Here is a 19369-nt window from a genome sequence, read left to right as displayed (position 1 = left end):
ATCAGCTGTTTAAAATCAAAGTGTAGAATCACACAACTAATATCAAAACGTAAAAACATTCACAAAATAAAAACTAGTAAAGACTTAAACGTATTAAAAATATTCTGACTAAATAACATATAGAAAACGAACTCAGATTATAGAGGCACCGTTTCCTAAAAAAAGTGCCATGCTGCAGGTTATGCCTACATATTGTTTAAAAAAATAGGCCAGAAATTACACTCTAATGTATAATTGCAATAATCATTGCTGAAGGTATGTATCTGTAGTATTTACTCACTTCTTTTTCAAACACTTTGGTTTCCCCCCTTGTGATCTAACAGCAGCACTGATAGGTAAATATTCCACAATCCACACCCCAGCATAATTTTTTACTTAAATAATTATTTATCACACTGAATTTTATTGAGATTAATAAAATATAAATTTCATTATAAGTATTACTGATCTATATTAGAAAATTATCACCAGTTAACATACTTGAAGAAATCCCATCCTGAATAGTGTCTCCACTGCCTGTCTTTGTTTGGGATTCATGGATGCATGATGATAACCAATGCCTTTCAGAACTTTGAGAGCAAGCATTACATACCTGAAAAAAAGACGTTTAGCACAAGCATTACCACTGTAGCACAGGCATGATTCTCACAAAAGCATCTTATCAACACAAAAACAATACTCTTCTATTAGAAGTTCAAAATTCATTTTGAGATTTACAAAAGTACTCAGATTATATGAGTTGTAAACTGCAATACCTGGTGATTATTTCAGTAACTAAACAAATGAAAACAATGATGCAGTGAGAAGCTTTGTCAACTTACAGCAATAATTCTTTGCATAGAGGCTATATGTTCTTCCAGTGTACGTGTGAGTTTTCTCTTAATACTTTGGTTACTCCTCCATCCCAAAGACATGTGGAAAGTGGATTGATGACTCAAAGTATTCATGGGTGTGTGTTTGTGTGTATGATATGGAAGAGCGAGCTATTAATCTACTGCCATTCCTTCCTTCATTACTTACTTAGTGTATTTCGTGGATGGTGATAGTTGTTCATGGGGGTTTTCGGTTTTTGTGCGTGTGTGTGTGTGTGTGTGTGTGTGTGTGTGTGTGTGTGTGTGTGTGTGTATGCGTGTGTGCGTGTGTGCATGTGTGTGTGCGTGTGTGTGTGTGTGTGTGTGTGTGTGTGTGTGTGTGTGTGTGTGTGTGTGTGTGTGTGTGTGTGCATCTCTGTTTGTAATTTGACCTTAATAACCATGCTGGGGGGTGGGGGTGGGGGCTCACAGCTGAAAGAATAAGGCTGTTAAGGGAAAATTAATACTTATCTTCCCAGAGGCTGCCGTTGGCTCAGTAGCAATGACACCAGCAAAGTATTCTCGAGGTCTTGGGTTCGGGTCCCAAATGACAGCTAATGTCCTCTCAATTTTATGATTCTAACAGTGCTTAAACAGAGGATTTCTGTATTCATGTGACTATTTGTAATTTTCACTTTAACTGTACTTATTTACATACTGACATTGACTAACTGGACAGTCCAGCTAAGCCCAAGGACCAATTTAGAGGATACTTGGGCAACTGGATACCTAAGGAAAAAGATTAATCTGACTCTCTTATGTTTGTGACTGGACAACTGAAAAAAAGGCCTAACAGGTACCTTCTGACATACTTTGTCTGAAAAGCGGTACTGTTAGAGAAAAGGGGACAGCTCCTTTTTGGCATTTACTTCTCTGAAGTCAAGGCCAATGTCAATGGCCTCTGGCTGACTAAATTTGCAGGTGACTGCAAATTAGGAGCTGTCACTGAATTGCCCACCCTCACAAATGTATTTATTTTATTTATTTATTGTCATTTGTTAACTGGGTTAGTCCAACTCAGCCAGGGGCCCATTTTCAGTGGATACCAAAGGAGAAAAGCTCCAGATATAAGTAACAATATAACAAAAGTATTACAAAAATATCCCAAAAATAGTTATGTTAACAATGATATAGTTTCAATTTGTTATACAGTGAAGAATAGGTATGATTTTTTTTACAGTTATTGTTCTCCAGGAATGGCTGAAGTGATAATGGAGAACACTGGATCACCCATAAGTGCAAATCTAGAATAAAGAGTGATGTGGTTACGCAAAGTCCAGTGTTCTCCATTATCACTTGAAACTTTTACTGCCACTAAATATGGTAAAAGTAAAATTCTTTCCATTACTGCTCAACATCCCTCTTGGCTGTCCATGACATTAATTAGGAAAATTCTTAAAAATGACTGTGTAACATGCCATTCAAATGTGGAACAGTGAAGAACATGGACTTTTTAAGACTCAAAATAAAGAACATTCCCCATAATGAGGTACACCTGAGAGGTATGAGTAACAATGATGAGTTTTCTGCCCATTATTTTTAGCTTTGTTCCTATTTACTGAGCAAAGAGGTTGACAGTTGTGACAGAGATAATATGCAGTGACTTCAAGATGCTATGCAACTGCCATAATGTTCTGAGAGCTACGGAAAAACACTGGTACAGGCCAGTGTTCTCTACTGTTGCCAAGGGATGACACAGACAAAAAACTGGCATGACAGCCATGGACTAAAACTAAATGCCAAGAAATGCATAACAGTATCCTTCGGGAAGTCATCCACCCTAGTAACTATCATATTGACAACACACCCTTAAGAGTTGACACAGTAGTCAGGGACTTGGGGACTCACATAGTAATCTAGCCCTTGATCACCATGTGTCTACGGTAGTGAGGAAATCATTCTATGTTGTGCAACTTATAAACAAAGGTATGGCATCTAGGTTCAAGGAAGCCATTGTTCTACTGTATAAGGCATTCATCAGCCCTATCATTGACTACAATACCCCTTTGGTATGTACCTAATCAGGAAAAGCCAACAGTTGGAATATCCACACAGGTTCCTCATTAAAAGAATACAGGGCATAAGTAACATGTCCTTTGCAGACCACCTCAAGGCCCTATCCCAGTATTCTGCCTCCTACAGGCTTCTGAGAGAAGATCTGTGCCTGGCATACAAGGCATTGTCAGACCCCAATCTGATGGACCTCCTGCATATCTGCAAAACAAACAGCACCAGAATTTCCCACTCTAAAGACTTAAACCTTGCCTGTGATATAAACAGGTTCTGTCGGAGAGACTGGTATGTATCTCAGAGACCACAAAACAAGTAATGTCCTTGGTATCCCCAAAGTCTCAAACAACCCACTAAACAAGTATAGTGGGTCCAAAAACAAAACAGTGTTTGAAACTTCTCTGTGTGGAGGATTTTCAATTCGTATCTATCTATCTATCTATCTATATATATATATATATATATATATCACTGTATATTAATAAGATCAGATAATGGTAGTAGAAGTAGTGAACTTAAGCTTGGCCTAACTTAAAAAAATAATAAAAAATATATTTTGAAATATTATGCAGAATTACTAAGTATTCAAAAGTAATACAAGCAGGATAGACAGTGTTTCCAGTCAAAAATCTTTTATTAAGCACACAGACAAGCAGTCCAAGTAAAACAAAAATAACAGAATAATAGTTTCATCACAAATTTTCTAACTCTCTATATATATATATATATATATATATATTTATATATATATATATATAAATATATATATATATAGATAGATAGATAGATATACTTTTTATCAGGTATGGAGTGGTTTATTGTGCTGTAAAACACAGTGTATTGGTATACATGTTAACAAATTCACATCCCTTCCCCCATCAGTGTGACATTCGAGCTGGTCCTGTCCTGCTTAGTAGCTGTCATAATAATATAACCCTTATGTACTTTAAATAAAATTAGTAATGATGTGGTACCTCTTATTAACCAAATTATTAAGTATGTGATTTTATCCAAGACAATATACTACATGGTTGGAAATATTTAAACCTTAGACCATTTGGCAATCTAAAAATATATAAAAATAATACATATACATTTTACTTGCAAAAAATCCATTGTGCAAACCATATTCTATTTCCATAACCTATTGTTAACAAAGATAATTTTCGTCCTTCTAGACTTTTTCAGGTCTGTGTATAAGAACCCTAAAAACTATCTATAAAAAATTCAGTAGACAAAGAAAAATTGCTGAACCAACTCAAGGCAGAACAAATACATCCAAAAATCAGTCAAAAAGCATTAAAATGTTTATTGTGTGAGCGCTTTCACAGTTCCTTAAAACTGCTTCATCAGACAACATTCTACTAATACAATAGCCTATATAAATAAGTCAGCCAATGAAAACACTTACACAATTAATCAATTTACAAATGACATCACTAGTTCTCAATCTAAAAGTGAACTTGCATAAAAAAATGTTGCATCAGAAAGTGTTGAATAAACACTTCATAAAAACTGTATGTAAACATTGATAAGATCACATCTTTCCTATTGCACTTCCAGATAAGTATATATATATATATATATATATATATATATATATATATATATAAAAACTGTATACTAGAAGATAGCAAACCCACGAGATAAGTGCTGCGTTGCAAGCAGAAAAAACACAAGTTAAAATATGGTACATTCAGAAATTTATTTCATTTAGGTAGGGGTCTGTTCTTAAGTACTTCCTTAATGCATATTTTATCATTAAGCCCTTTATCTTTATTGGCCCTCATCCTAATGATCCAATTAAGCTCACAAGTCTCTACCTTGTTTCTGAAATCTCCCCCTCGCTTGTCTCAGATATAACCTCTATGACCATGAACCTACACTCATGCATACTGCCATTGTTTGCAATATGTTTCACCTAGGCATTCGTATGTACAGAATTATTAATAAAATACAAGTGTTCCCTGATATGATCACATAGCCTTCTGTCTGTCTGTCTTACCTATATAAAAAGAACTACACTCTTGTCGGACAGCTAAATAGACAACATGGCAAGTGTTACACTTGGCTAAAACTCTGAATTCAAGTTGCTTCCCTGTATCAGGGTGTATAAAGGCCCCAGTACTATCTAAACATTTGCACCAATTACAGTGCAAACATGGATGGGTGCCATAAGCAATTGCATCATGTATACTATTGCTTGTAAATTTGGAATAACACAACATTCTTTTCAGATTCGTTTTATTCTTATAAACGAATAACGGTTTACTTCCTACTATTCGACATACTTCAGAATCTACCAAAAAAGCACAAAAGTCCACAAACTGTAGAAAAACAAAGTCAGCACTCCTGAAGCCACACACTTCAGCAACTCAAGCAAATCCTTGTACTAAATGGCCACAAAACACTTTGGGAGCTGTAAAAACACTTTTTATTAAACCAAAATAACAAAAAGATAAGTGCTTTCGTCGAGAACCTTCTCAACTTCATCAGATAAGAGCAAATTCAGGAAAACTCTTAAGTACATCCTGCAAGAGCATTAATTAAGTAATAAACCAATCCCATCACACTGACTAAAAAGGACCTCCCTGAACTTACAAATATTCATAAAATGCAATCGTAAAAATATTCTTAAAAAGACACTTTTTAAAACCAGCATTTAAATGACATTAACAAGTGCAAATATGCTGAAAATAAATATAAATACAAATGCACACATAATGTATAAAAGCTATAAAATGGTGTTTATATACAAATGAAAGTATATATAAAAATGTATAAAAATATGTTTTTATATTTTTTATTTTTTATATAGTTTACCTTTTTATTGCTTTTAGCTTTAACAGTCGAGCAATGGAGAGTGAATCATTTAATCCTGGCCATTGCCCCGCATTTAGGCAGACCTGCCAAATTAATTCTTTCTTTTCCAAAAGCAGCCCCCATAGGCCACCACTTTTATCCAAGCCAACAGTGTCCACAATGAAAAATTTGAAAGAGTGGTCTGATTTTTCTGTGCAGTGTTTACTCAAGGCATTTGTGGATTTCTCAAGTCTGATATCCCTTAAATGCTCATAAATTCTGTTTTTAAATTTCCTCTCAGTCTTTCCGATATAGAAACATTCACATGAGTTACACACTGCACAATAAACAACTCTTTCAGTATGACAATACACCTTCTTATTCACCTGTATTTTAAAACCATTCACCAAGAATTCGTGGCCTTCCATCACAAAACTACACTGAGCACAGGAACCACATTTTTTCATAGACCCTGCATGTACAACATTTCTGTTAGCCTCTAAAATGCATTTCAGGTTCATCCCTCTCTTAAAAAACATTTAGTTTACTTCCAACACATTCTCTGATATCCCTATCATTAAGCAATATAGCCCAATTTTTGAATAAAATATCCAACACATCCTTACTGTTACTGTGAAAAGTAGTAATAAAAGCACATTTAAAATTTGAATTCTGTTCAACATTGGATTGGGTCAAGTCAGTTCCTACTCCATTAACCAAACAGACATCAGTAGGGGGCATGCCCTGGGCAGGTATCACATCATGGTGACCTAACAAGGGTTTAAAAAAACTCTTTCTCTTTTGTTGAACACCTCAATCATGACATTATTAAGGAGCCATAATGGGTAACCCCTCTTGCAAAACATAGCTTTCAGATGGTCACACTCATCTAAGAAGTTATCAAACTATTCATCCGGGCTGCCCTTACAAATTGGCCCTTTACTACGCCTCTTTTTTGTTTAAATGGGTGTGCATTATCAAAATGCAGAAAGCTGTTTGAATAGGTTGCTTTCTTATGACTTTGTGCTACAAAGGCCTTCAACTGACACTCCTTCTTCAGTAAGATGTCCAAATACGATATTTGTTCACTGTTAACCTCATGTGTGAACTTTAAAAAACTGGTTGTGCCATTGATATATTCTAAAAGTAGGGGGATCTCTTCTCTCAGACCATTCCAACAAATAAAGACATTGTCCAAGAACCGTTTATACAATGTACAGAACTTAAACCATGGGGTATTTATTAAAAATCTCCTTTCCCATTCCAACATAATTATGTTGGCATACAAACCACCGCACGCTGACACCATTGCCACACCTTCAATTTGTAAAAACAGTTCATTATTGAATAGAATGAAATTATTTGTGAGCACTAGTTCTAATAAAGTCTCATAGGTGTTAACCAGTGGCTGGGGAAGACCCTTACCCACAAAAAATTCACAAAACCATTCCAAGCCTGTGGTATGTGGTATTACCGTATATAAATCTCTGATATCGATTGAGATAAAGCTGAATGTTTCATCAAATTCTAACACATTAATCCTTTTCAAAACGTCCCACAAGTTCTTACATAGTAAAGGTTCATGTTGCATAAAGTCCTTCAATCTGATGTCCAAGAATTTGGCTATAGGGTGGGTAATGGAGCCTCTTGCATCAACTATGGGCCACATAGGTAGTTGGTCTAAGTCTTTATGTATCTTGGGTAACCCAAAAAAGGCAGGGATCCTAGGCTGTGCTATACTTAAAAAATTAAATCCATCCAGAGAGAGAGACTACCTTCAATGAATAAATCACGTAAAACACTTCTCACTTTCTTATATGCACCATGTAGTTCATTAAACGAAGACTGCATGCAATCTTTACCTGCTAGCAAACACCCCATTTTATTGTTGTAGTCTACCATGTTCATCATGACAATCCCACCCCTTGTCCGGTTTCATTATCTGGAGGTCCTTATTATCAGGCAGTTGTCTTAACTTATTCATTTCATCCTGTTTCAAATTCCATTTTTGCTTTTTTGACATTTTAACATTTCTCATATCTAATTCACTAATTTTTTCAAAAAGCTGTAGTGAGGGATGAATGGGGGGGGGGGGTAAAGGTACTGGATAACTTAATCGGATCCATGATTGACCTACAATCCTTAAATAAAACATTCATATTCAATTTTCTAGTATATAACTTCAAATCCAATAATGCTGTTTCAATATTGGTACTTTTATCAGGAACAAAATCAGTCCTCTATCAAAAATATCACAGTCTGTACTGTCAATAGGTACACTACAATAATTGAAAACTTTAAAGTCACCATCATGATTTAAAGAAATGGACAAACCAGGGGGAGCCATATCAACATCAGCAGACACAGCTAGTACCTCGTGTAGGCACCCCTCCTGTTGCCCCTCTGGTTGAATGCATACCCCCTGGCCCCTGTTGGCATAATGGGGGCCCTGTGGGTTGTTCTCTCTGTAATTCCACTCCCTTAGTCATTCCGACCATTTCAGTGGCGGAAAATCTTCCTCTCTTAAAAAGGTCTCAGTGGGGACCATATCATTTCTAGGTTGTGCATGGTCACCCCAGCCTTGGGATTTTGGGGGTTCAGGGCATGCAGCATTTCTTTCATATTCAGATTTGTCACACTCAATTTTATTTAATTTCCCATTTTTAATGGTGTTTACTTGTTACTCAGTGCTTTTAAAAATACGCACATATTCAAAGTTATTAGCAGAGTATCCAGTATTAGAAGTCAATAGTACATTGAGTTCTGTAGCTTCCTGTGTTAAATTTGTATAGTTTTGTCATTATACCTTATAACCAGTTCCATGTATTCAAACTCGTGCTGGTCAAATAAATGCAACAATTCTTTACGGAATGCAGAGTTAGTAATCAAGCTTGTAGGAAACCGTCACAGGCGGAGGCCCTTGGGCACAATCTTTTATTTAAGGCATTCTTTAAAGTATAAGTTATCAAGTTGCAATTTCGTTATTTTTAAAAGCAACTTATCAAACTTCTCCAGATTGTCATTATAAGAAGTAACACTTACATTTCTTTGGGAAAACAGGCTTGTAGTAGCAGAAAGGCAGGTGTTGAAATGTGGAGCTTTAGAATGCATGTTAGATCCTTCGTTTGTGGTCATCTGCCTTCATTTCCATGTCCATTTAAATCAGAATTAGTGTTAAAAGCACTTTTGGTCCCATTTTCACTTCCCCTGAGCGAAACAGGCTCCGAATTGGTCCAACTCTCATCCACATCGCTAGAATTGACCTGCTCACTGAACTGAAGTAAACGGTTACCTTCCACCTGTAAGCCAAGCACTTCCTGGTTGTTCAGGGGAGTGTTTAATCCCTCAAGCCTTTACAAACATTGACTAAAGTATTGTAGCAGTAAAGTGAGATTACTGATGGATTTTCCCAGGTCACGGGAGTATAAAGGTGGTGGTGTGGTATCCAGATCTGTGCATGAAGCCAAAAAAATGACCAAAAAAAGCACAAAAGTCCACAAACTGTAGAAAAACAAAGTCAGCACTTCTGGAACCACACACTTCAGCAACTCAAATAAATCCTTGTAGTAAATGGCCGCAAAACACTTTGGGAGCTGTAAAAACACTTTTTATTAAACCAAAATAACAAATAGATAAGTGCTTTTGTCAAGAACCTTCTCAACTTCATCAGATAAGAACACATCCAGGAAACACTCAAATACATCCTGCAAGAGCATTAATTAAGTAATAAACCAATTCCATCACACTGACTAAAAAGGACCTCCCTGAACTCATAAATATTCATGAAATGCAATCATAAAAATATTCTTAAAAACACTCTTTAAATGACATTAACAAGTGCAAAGATGCTGAAAATAAATATAAATACAAATGCACACAATGTATATAATCTATAAAATGTTGTTTATATAAAAATGAAAGTATATATAAAAAATGTATAAAAATATTTTGCAGTGTGTAACTCAAGTGAATATTTCTATATCGGAAAGACAGAGGAAATTTAAAAACAGAATTTATGAGCATTTAAGGGATATCAGACTTGGGAAATCCACAAATGCCTTGAGTAAACACTGCACAGAAAAAAATCAGACCACTCCAAATTTTTCATTGTGGACACTGTTGACTTGGATAAAAGAGGTGGCCCATGGGGGCTGCTTTTGGAAAAGAAAGAATTAATTTGGCAGGTCCACTTAAATACGGGGCAATGGCCAGGATTAAATGTTTCACTCTCCATTGCTTGCCTGTTAAAACTAAAAGCAATGGAAAGGTAAAATATATAAAAAATAAAAAATATAAAAAAATATATTTTTATACATTTTTTATATATATACTTTCATTTTTATATAAGCACCATTTTATAGATTTTATACATTATGTGTGTATTTGTATTTATATTTATTTTCAGCATCTTTGCACTTGTTAATGTCATTTAAATGCTGGTTTTAAAGAGTGTCTTTTTAAGAATATTTTTATGATTGCATTTCATGAATATTTATGAGTTCAGGGAGGTCCTTTTTGTCAGTTGATGGGATTAGTTTGTTACTTAATTAATGCTCTTGCAGGATGTACTTGAGTGTTTCCTGGATTTGCTCTTATCTGATGAAGTCGAAAAGGTTCTTGACAAAAGTGCTTATCTATTTGTTATTTTGGTTTAATAAAAAGTGTTTTAATAGCTCCCAAAGTGTTTTGCGGCCATTTGCTACAAGGATTTACTTGAGTTGCTGAAGTGTGTGGTTCCAGGAGTGCTGACTTTCTTTTTCTACAGTTTGTGGACTTTTGTGCTTTTTTGGTCGTTTTTTTTTTTTTGGCTTCAGGCATAGATCTGGATACCACACCACCACTTTTATACTCCCAAGACCTGGGAAAATCCATCGGTGATCTTACTTTACTGCTACAAGACTTTAGTCAATGTTTGAAAAGGCTTGAGAGATTAAACATGCCCCCGAACAACCAGGAAGTGTTTGGCTTACAGGTGGAAGGTAGCCGTTTACTTCAGTTCAATGAGCAGACCATTTCCAATGATGCGGATGAGAGGAGGACCAATTCGGAGCCTGTTTCACTCAGGGGAAGTGAAGATAGGACTAGAAGTGCTTTTAACACTAATTCTGATTTCAATGGACATGGAAATGAAGGCAGACGACCACAAACCACAAACCACAAACGAAGGATTTACCATGCATTCTGAAGCTCCACATTTCAACACCTGGCTTTCTGCTACTACAAGCCTGTTTTTCCAAAGAAATGTAAGTGCTACTTCTTATAATGACAATCTGGAGAAGTTTGATAAGTTACTTTTAAAAATAAAAAATTGCAACTTGATAACTTTTACTTTAAAGAATGCCTTAAACTAAAGATTGTGCCTAAGGCCCTCAACCTGTGGCAGTTTCCTACAGGCTTGATTAGTAACTCTGCATTCCATAAAGAATTGTTGCATTTATTTGACCAGCTCGGGTTTGAATACATGGAACTGGTTATAAGGCATAATGACAAAACTATACAAAGTTTAACACAGAAAGCTATAGAACTTGATGTACTATTGACTTCTAATACTGGACACTCTGCTAATAACTTTGAATATGTGTGTATTTTTAAAAGCATTGAGCAACAAGTAAACACCATTAAAAACAGGAAATTAAATAAAATTGAGTGTGACAAATATGAATATGAAAGAAATGTTGCATACGCTGCACCCCCGAAATCCCAAGGTTGGGGTGACCATGCACAACCTAGAGAGGATATGGTCCCCACTGAGACTTTATTAGGGGAGGAAGAATTTCCACCACTGAAACAGTCAGAACGACTGAGGAAGTGGAATTACAGAGAGAACAACCCACAGGGCCCCCATTATGCCAACATGGGTCAGGGTGTATGCATTCAACCAGAGGGGCAACAGGAGGGGTGCCTGCACAAGGTACTAGCTGTGTCTACTGATGTTGATATGGCTCCCCCTGGTTTGTCCACTTCTTTAAATCAAGATGGTGACTTTAAAGTTTTCAATTATTCTAGTGTACCTATTGACAGTACAGACTGTGATATTTTTACTAGAGGATTGACTTATGTTCCTGATAAAAGCACCAATATTGAAACAGCATTATTGGATTTGAAGTTGTATACTAGAAAATTGAATCTGAATGTTTTATTTATGGATTGCAGGTCAATCATGGATCCCATTAAGTTATTCAGTACCTTTAACCCCCCCCCTCCCATTCATTCCTCACTGCAGCTTTTTGAAAACATTTGTGAATTAGATATGAGAAATGTTAAAATGGCAAAAAAGCAAAAATGGAATTTGAAACAGGATGAAATGAATAAGTTAAGAAAACTGTCTGATAATAAGGACCTCCGGATAATGAAACCGGACAAGGGGGGTGGGATTGTCATGATGAACATGGTGGACTACAACAATAAAATGGTGCGTTTGCTAGCAGCTAAAGGTTACATGCATTCTTCGTTTAATGAACTACATGGTGCATATAAGAAAGTGAGAAGTGTTTTACATGATTTATTCAGTGAAGATAGTTTCTCTCTGGATGAATTTATTTTTTTAAGTATAGCACAGCCTAGGATCCCTGCCATTTTCAGATTACCTAAGATACATAAAGACTTAGACCAACCACCTATGTGGCCCATAGTTGATGCAAGGGGCTCCATTACCCACCCTATAGCCAAATTCTTGGACATCAGATTAAAGGACTTTGTGCAACATGAACCTTTACTATGTAAGGACTCATGGGACTTTTTGAAAAGGATTAATGTGTTAGAATTTGATGAAACAGTCAGTTTCATCACAATTGATTTCAGAGATTTATATACGGTAATACTGCATACCACAGGCATGGAATAGTTTTGTGAATTTTTGGTGGGTAAGGGTCTTCCCCAGCCACTGGTTAACACCTATGAAACTTTATTAGAACTAGTACTCACAAATAATTTCATTCTATTCAATAATGAACTGTTTTTACAAACTGAAGGTGTGGCAATGGGGTCAGCGTGCGGTGGTTTGTATGCCAACATAATGATGTTGGAATGGGAAAGGAGATTTTTAATAAATACCCCATGGTTTAAGTTCTGTACATTGTATAAATGGTTCTTGGACAATGTCTTTATTTGTTGGAATGGTCCGAGAGAAGAGATCCCCCTATTTTTAGAATATATCAATGGCACAACCATTTTTTTAAAGTTCACACATGAGGTTAACAGTGAACAAATAGCGTACTTGGTCATCTTACTGAAGAAAGAGTGTCAGTTGAAGGCCTTTGTAGCACAAATTTATAGGAAAGCAACCTATTCAAACAGCTTTCTGCATTTTGATAGTGCACACCCATTTAAACAAAAAAGAGGGGTAGTAAAGGGCCAATATGTAAGGGCAGCCCGGATGGTTAGTTTGTTTGATAACTTCTTAGATGAGTATGACCATCTGAAAGCTATGTTTTGCAAGAGGGATTACCTGTTATGGCTCCTTAATGAAGTCATGATTGAGGTGGTCAACAAAAGAGAAAGAGGTTTTTTTTAAACCCTTATTAGGTCACTATGAGGTGATACCTGCCCAGGCATGCTCCCTACTGATGGCTGTTTGGTTAATGTTGTAGGAACTGACTTGACCCAATCCACTGTTGAACAGAATTCAAATTTTAAATGTGCTTTTATTACTACTTTTCACAGTAACAGTAATGACGTGTTGGATATTTTATTCAAAAATTGGGCTATATTGCTTAACGATAGGAATATCAGAGAATGTGTTGGAACTAAACCAAATATTGTTTTTAAGAGAGGGATGAACCTGAAATGCATTTTAAAGTCTAACAGAAACATTGTACATGCAGGGTCTGTGAAAAAATGTGGTTCCTGTGCTCAGTGTAGTTTTGTGATGGAAGGCCACAAAGTCTTGGTGAATGACTTTAAAATACAGGTGAATAAGAAGGTGTACTGTTATACTGAAAGAATTGTTTATTGTACAGTGTGTAACTTGTGAATGTTTTTATATCGGAAAGACTGAGAGAAAATTTAAAAACAGAATTTATGAGCATTTAAGGGATATCAGACTTGGGAAATACACAAATGCCTTGAGTAAACACTACACAGAAAAAATCAGACCACTCCTTCAAAATTTTCATTGTGGACACTGTTGATTTGGATAAAACAGGTGGCCCATGGGGGCTGCTTTTGGAAAAGAAAGAATTAATTTGGCAGGTCCGCCTAAATGTGGGGCAATTGCCAGGATTAAATGATTCACTCTCCATTGCTTGCCTGTTAAAACTAAAAGCAATGGAAAGGTAAAATATGTAAAAAATAAAAAATATTTTTATACATTTTTTACATATACTTTCATTTTTATATAAACACCATTTTATAGATTTTATACATTATGTGTGTATTTGTATTTATATTTATTTTCAGCATCTTTGCACTTGTTAATGTCATTTAAATGCTGTTTTTAAAGATTGTCTTTTTTAAGAATATTTTTATGATTGCATTTCATGAATATTTATGAGTTCAGAGAAGTTCTTTTTAGTCAGTGTGATGGGATTGGTTTATTACTTAATTAATGTTCTTGCAGGATGTACTTAAGAGTGTTTCCTGGATTTGCTCTTATCTGATGAAGTTGAGAAGGTTCTTGATGAAAGTGCTTATCTATTTCTTATTTTGGTTTAATAAAAAGTCTATTTGCCACTCCCAAAGTGTTTTGCGGCATTTACTATAAGAATTTTCTTGAGTTGCTGAAGTGTGTGGTTCCAGGAGTGCTGACTTTGTTATACTTCAGAATCTGTCATTAAGACTTGCCAATGTTTCCTAAATACCTTCTTAGTTTCCTTAATATTACTTGAGTAAATTAAAGGTAAACAAATGTATGTATCTACTTTATGTGGTACTGCTGTCCATGGTCCATCAGAAAAGTATGATTTACCATTCAGACTCCTCATGCCTGTGACTGTGTTCAATGTTTTCTCTACCTCAAAAGCGTTGTACCCTCTCTCCACAAATCTGGTTTGCATACTGTCAACCTCTGTCTTGAAATCTACATCAGTAGCATTCAGTCTTGAAGCCCTAAGGGCTGGACCCTTAAAAATGTTTTTAAAGATGTGAGGAGGTGCATAGTCTTCCTATGCAAGTAAGTATTTCTGTAGCATTTCTTATGATAAGTTTTAGTTGTCAAAGTGCCATCAGCCATCTTAAGGACTGTGGCATCTAAAAAAATCAAGTTTCTCCATAGAACTACTCAAGGTAAACTTCAAAAACCTGGTGTTGTTGTTAATGTATTGATAAAAATCCTGTAATGATTCTTCACTACCTTTCCAAACCAGGAAAAGGTCATCCACAGACCTCCTATAAAAAACATGCTCTGAAAATTTTCCAAAACATGTTGTTCCTCCCAGAGAGCTAACACCATGTTGGCGTAGCTATTGGTACATGTGCCCATAGCTATGCCATCTTTCTGTAAGTAAAAGAGTCACCAAATATAAACGCATTATTTTCCAAAATCAATTCCATGGACAGGCACAAACATTTCAATGACAGCAGAATTTGGTATGCATGTAAATAGAGACTGGACATCTAAAGTAACAAGAATATAATTACTACTAGATGACCTCTTAGAAATAAATAAATACAGATCACTCAAAAATTGTTTTGTATCTCTTAATACATACACATTTCTATCAAGTACAGGTCTCAAATGCTTCTCAGTAAATACAGATAGACTCTCAGTACACCACCCCCTCCCAGATACAATCAGCCTAAGAGGTGGTTTCTGGGGGTCTGTATGTATCTTCAGCAAGCCTTGTATAAAAATAATGACTGGCTCTTCACACACTAGGTACTTATATAAATCTAATGAAATGTCACGTCCTAACAAACAATCTAATAAAGTGTTATTTACTCTCAATACCACAGAGTCTAATTCAATTTTAGTTATTTTACTGTAAGTGTCAGGAACATTGAGCATCTCATACATAGAATTTTCATAAAACTCACAATCCATTATAACCACGGGACCCCCCCCCCTTGTCATCAGGTCTAATGGAAATAGTATCATCTCTTGACAGATCCTTCAGTGCATCATATTCAGCTCTACCCAAGTTTTAAATTGCTTACCCAGCCCCCTTTCACTAAGCAATGTATACATTTCATCCTCACAAAGTCTCTCAAAAACTTCCCAGGTGGCATTGTTAATTGGTATAGATATACTGGGTTTTTTTACAAATATTGCAAACTTTAAGACAGTCATTAACAAGAGAGTTATATTGTATTTTCAGCATAACATTGTAAGTAAATGCTTTCAAGTCTATTAGGCAGTCAATTATATTAGTTCTCTGGGCTGGAATAAAGCTCATACCTTTATTTAGTAGTAACATTTCACTTTTCATCAATACTTTTTTCGAAATATTCCAGATTAAGGTGTTACTGTTTTTTGCCACATCTTCTTTAAGAATTGAAGGTTGACATCGTCCGGGGTCATTTTCTCTTCATTCTCCCTCTGCTTTGCGACTTCTGCCATGTGACTTTGTTTATAGGCAGAGGAGAAAGGAGTGCATTGTTTTTAGAGGAAGTCGAGGTATTTCTGCTGGGTAAAATAAAATTATTTACTCCAGCTACACTTTCCACAGACGTTGATGCTTGTTCCTGTAGTCTCACTTTCCTTCTAGCTCCTAAATTGTTAGTTACTCTTGAATCTTGCTTCTCTGGGTACAAAACCATTGAACCCTTAGCCATATGAGTATCATTCTAGCCAACGTTACCCACTGAAGTCGTAATGATAGCACATGTGAGCAGACGCTGTCTTGGAATCCCATTCTCATTTGGCTGCTCAGATAGGTGTTGTCTCTCATTCTGCCTTGTAACTGGTTGCTGAGGCAGGTGTTGTCTCTGTCTTTGTCTCTCTCACAATTGGTTGCCTCTCCATCCTGTTAGCTGTTCTCAGCTAAGTAAAGACATGGCTAGCAGCAAAATCAGCCATGTCTCTATCAAGTTTTTTCAGATTTTGCAATATTAACTTGCACTCAAATATGAGTGCAGAGTCCAATACATTAGAGATTTTAGTGTCTAGCACCTCAGCTGGATATTTGGCGTATAAAGCATTCTGCACAGTCATAATGGAGTGCACCAAACAATCCTCCTCTGGCTTTAAAAAGTCAATGAGCAGCTTTAGATAGCTGAAACTTAGGTCTAAATTCAGTTTTTGCCACTTCACAAGCAACTCCTTGCATATATCACCATACGTGGGGATTTTAAGTACCCTTAGACCCCTGGGAATCACCCGAAACTTCAAACACACTTCAAAATGATAGCGTTGTGTTTGAAGACGTTTTAATTTAAACAGTTCACTCTCTAGCTGAAAAAGTTATGTTCATAGCACTTAACATATTATATTCAACCTAAGCATCATTGTTGATGCTAGACTGAGTATACAACAATAAAAGATTGTCATTCTGACTTAAAAAAATCAGATAGTCTCTTTGCTATATTAGTACTTAACTTATTCCGTGGAGTATAGTCCAATTCCAATGCATCAGTAATTCCCTCTGCCATGGTCCTTTCTCTCTGTTTAAATTGCAGATAATCCCAAGAAACAGACTCAGCAAGAGTAGTAAGTGGTTCACCAAGCAGTGCTACTAGACACAGCACTAACACATAAATAATCCAGTAGACAAAGAAAAATTGCTGAACCAACCCGAGGTTGTACACATACATCCAAAAATCAGTCCAAAAGCATTAAAACGTTTATTGTGTGAGTGCTTTCACAATTCCTTAAAACTGCTTCATCAGACAACATTCTGCTAATACAATAGCCTATATAAATGATAAGTCAACCAATGAAAACACTTGCACAATTAATTGATTTACAAATGACATCACTAGTTCTCAATCTAAAAGTGAACAAAAAATGTTGCATCAGAAAGTGTTGAATAAACACTTCATAAAAAAAATGTATGTAAACATTAATAAGATCACATCTTTCCTATTGCACTTCCAAATAAATATATATAAATATAAAAAAATATACATATATGAAAAGCAAATAAAAATATATACAAAAACAAGTTTTAACATGGTACATTCAGAATTTTATTTCATTTAGGTAGGGGTCTGTTCTTAAGTACTGGCTTAATGCATATTTTATCATTAAGCCCTTTATCTTTACTGGCCCTCATCCTAATGATCCAATTAAGCTCACAAGTCTCTACCTTGTTTCTTAAATCTCCCCCTCACTTGTCCTCAGATATAACCTCTATAACCATGAACCTAAACTTTGTGTGCTGTCATTGTTTGAAATATGTTTTGCTAAGGCATTCATACGTACAGAATTCTTAATACAAGTGTTCCCTGATATGATCACGTAGCCTTATGTCTGTCTTACCTATATAAAAAGAACTACACTCTTGACAGACAGCTAAATAGACTACATGGAAAGTGTTAAAGTTGGCTAAAACTCTGAATTCAAGTTGCTTCCCTGTATCAGGGTGTATAAAGGCCCCAGTATTATCTAAATATTTGCACCAATTATAGTGCAAATATGGATGGGTGCCAGAAACAATTGCATCGTACTATTGCTTGCAAATTTGGAATAACACAACATTCTTTTCAGATTTGTTTTATTCATGTAAACGAATAACTGTTTAGTTCCTACTACTTGACATACTTCAGAATCTGTCATTAAGACTTGCCAATGTTTTCTAAATACCTTCTCAATTTCCTTAATATTACTTGAGTAAGTTAAAGGTAAACGAATATGTGTATCTACTTTATGTGGTACTGCTGTCCATGGTCCATCAGAAAAGTATGGTTTACCATTCAGACTCCTCATGTCTGTGACTTTGTTCATTGTTTTCTCTACCTCAGAAGCGTTGCACCCCTCTCTCCACAAATTTGGTTTGCAAACAGTCAACCTCAGTCTTCTTCTCAAAACTTCTAATGTTCCTGACCTTCCTGTAAAAGAAGGATGGGGTTTCACCTAAGATGTTAATCAGATAAGGGTTTCCTGTGACAATGGCCCAGTTTTCATTAATAACATTTTTGATACTGTGAAAATCCTAGTGAGAGGCTACAGAATTCAGATGTAAAAAAACTATCCTGGAGCCCATTATCGAACTGAAAAGGACTGAAACACTTTCAATCACTCTCCCCGGTAGGAAGATGTTAAGAAATTCCACGTATAATAACAAATACAAAAATAGCTGCATCTTGACATACACTTCGTTTATAGGAAGGCCAGGAACATTAGAAGTTTTGTTGAACTTAAAACATAGACTATATGAGAGAAGCACTAAAAGATGTAAAGCTAACTGTACATTTTGTACATTTATACAGCAAGGTGGTAGTTTTAATTGCCCTTATTTAAAGAAAATTATTAAGAACAATGCAGGGGTGACTAACACTACAAAAGTAATTTACATGGCACAGTGCAATGAATATGATACATTTTATGTGGGCAAGATTGTAAATAAATGTAAGCATAGGATTTCATGTCATCTGGCAGAAATCCGCTCTGGATATAAAAATAATGCACTAGCCAAACACCTTGTTCTGCATAAAAGACACACATATTTTAGGTTCCAGATACTGGATTGAATAGACATGGGTGATCTTAAAAGAAACATCCTGAATATGCTGGAAAAATGTGAAATCATGTGACAATTAAAACTAAACTCTTTTCAGGAAGCCTGGACTAAATTATTACTCTTCACTTAAAAGTATACTGGAACTTAGAA

The 19369-nt window shown here is 35.7% G+C and overlaps 1 protein-coding gene across 1 annotated transcript in view; it reads right to left on the bottom strand.

The window, feature by feature from the left end:
* The window catches only part of LOC122794924 (probable ATP-dependent RNA helicase DDX60), a 3096781-nt gene that overhangs the window by 912897 nt on the left and 2164515 nt on the right, over positions 1–19369 (bottom strand). Inside the window, exon 28 of the mRNA XM_044063517.1 lies at positions 481–592. Within this exon, the coding sequence (XP_043919452.1) occupies positions 481–592 (112 nt within the window). The remainder of the gene's footprint in view (positions 1–480; positions 593–19369) is intronic.

Source organism: Protopterus annectens, chromosome 2.part1, assembly GCF_019279795.1.
Source record: "Protopterus annectens isolate FY-2018-M chromosome 2.part1, PAN1.0, whole genome shotgun sequence".
Lineage (NCBI taxonomy): Eukaryota > Metazoa > Chordata > Ceratodontiformes > Protopteridae > Protopterus > Protopterus annectens.
The sequence above is the reverse complement of the archived record's forward strand: the minus strand, read 5'-3'. Positions and strand labels throughout refer to the sequence as shown.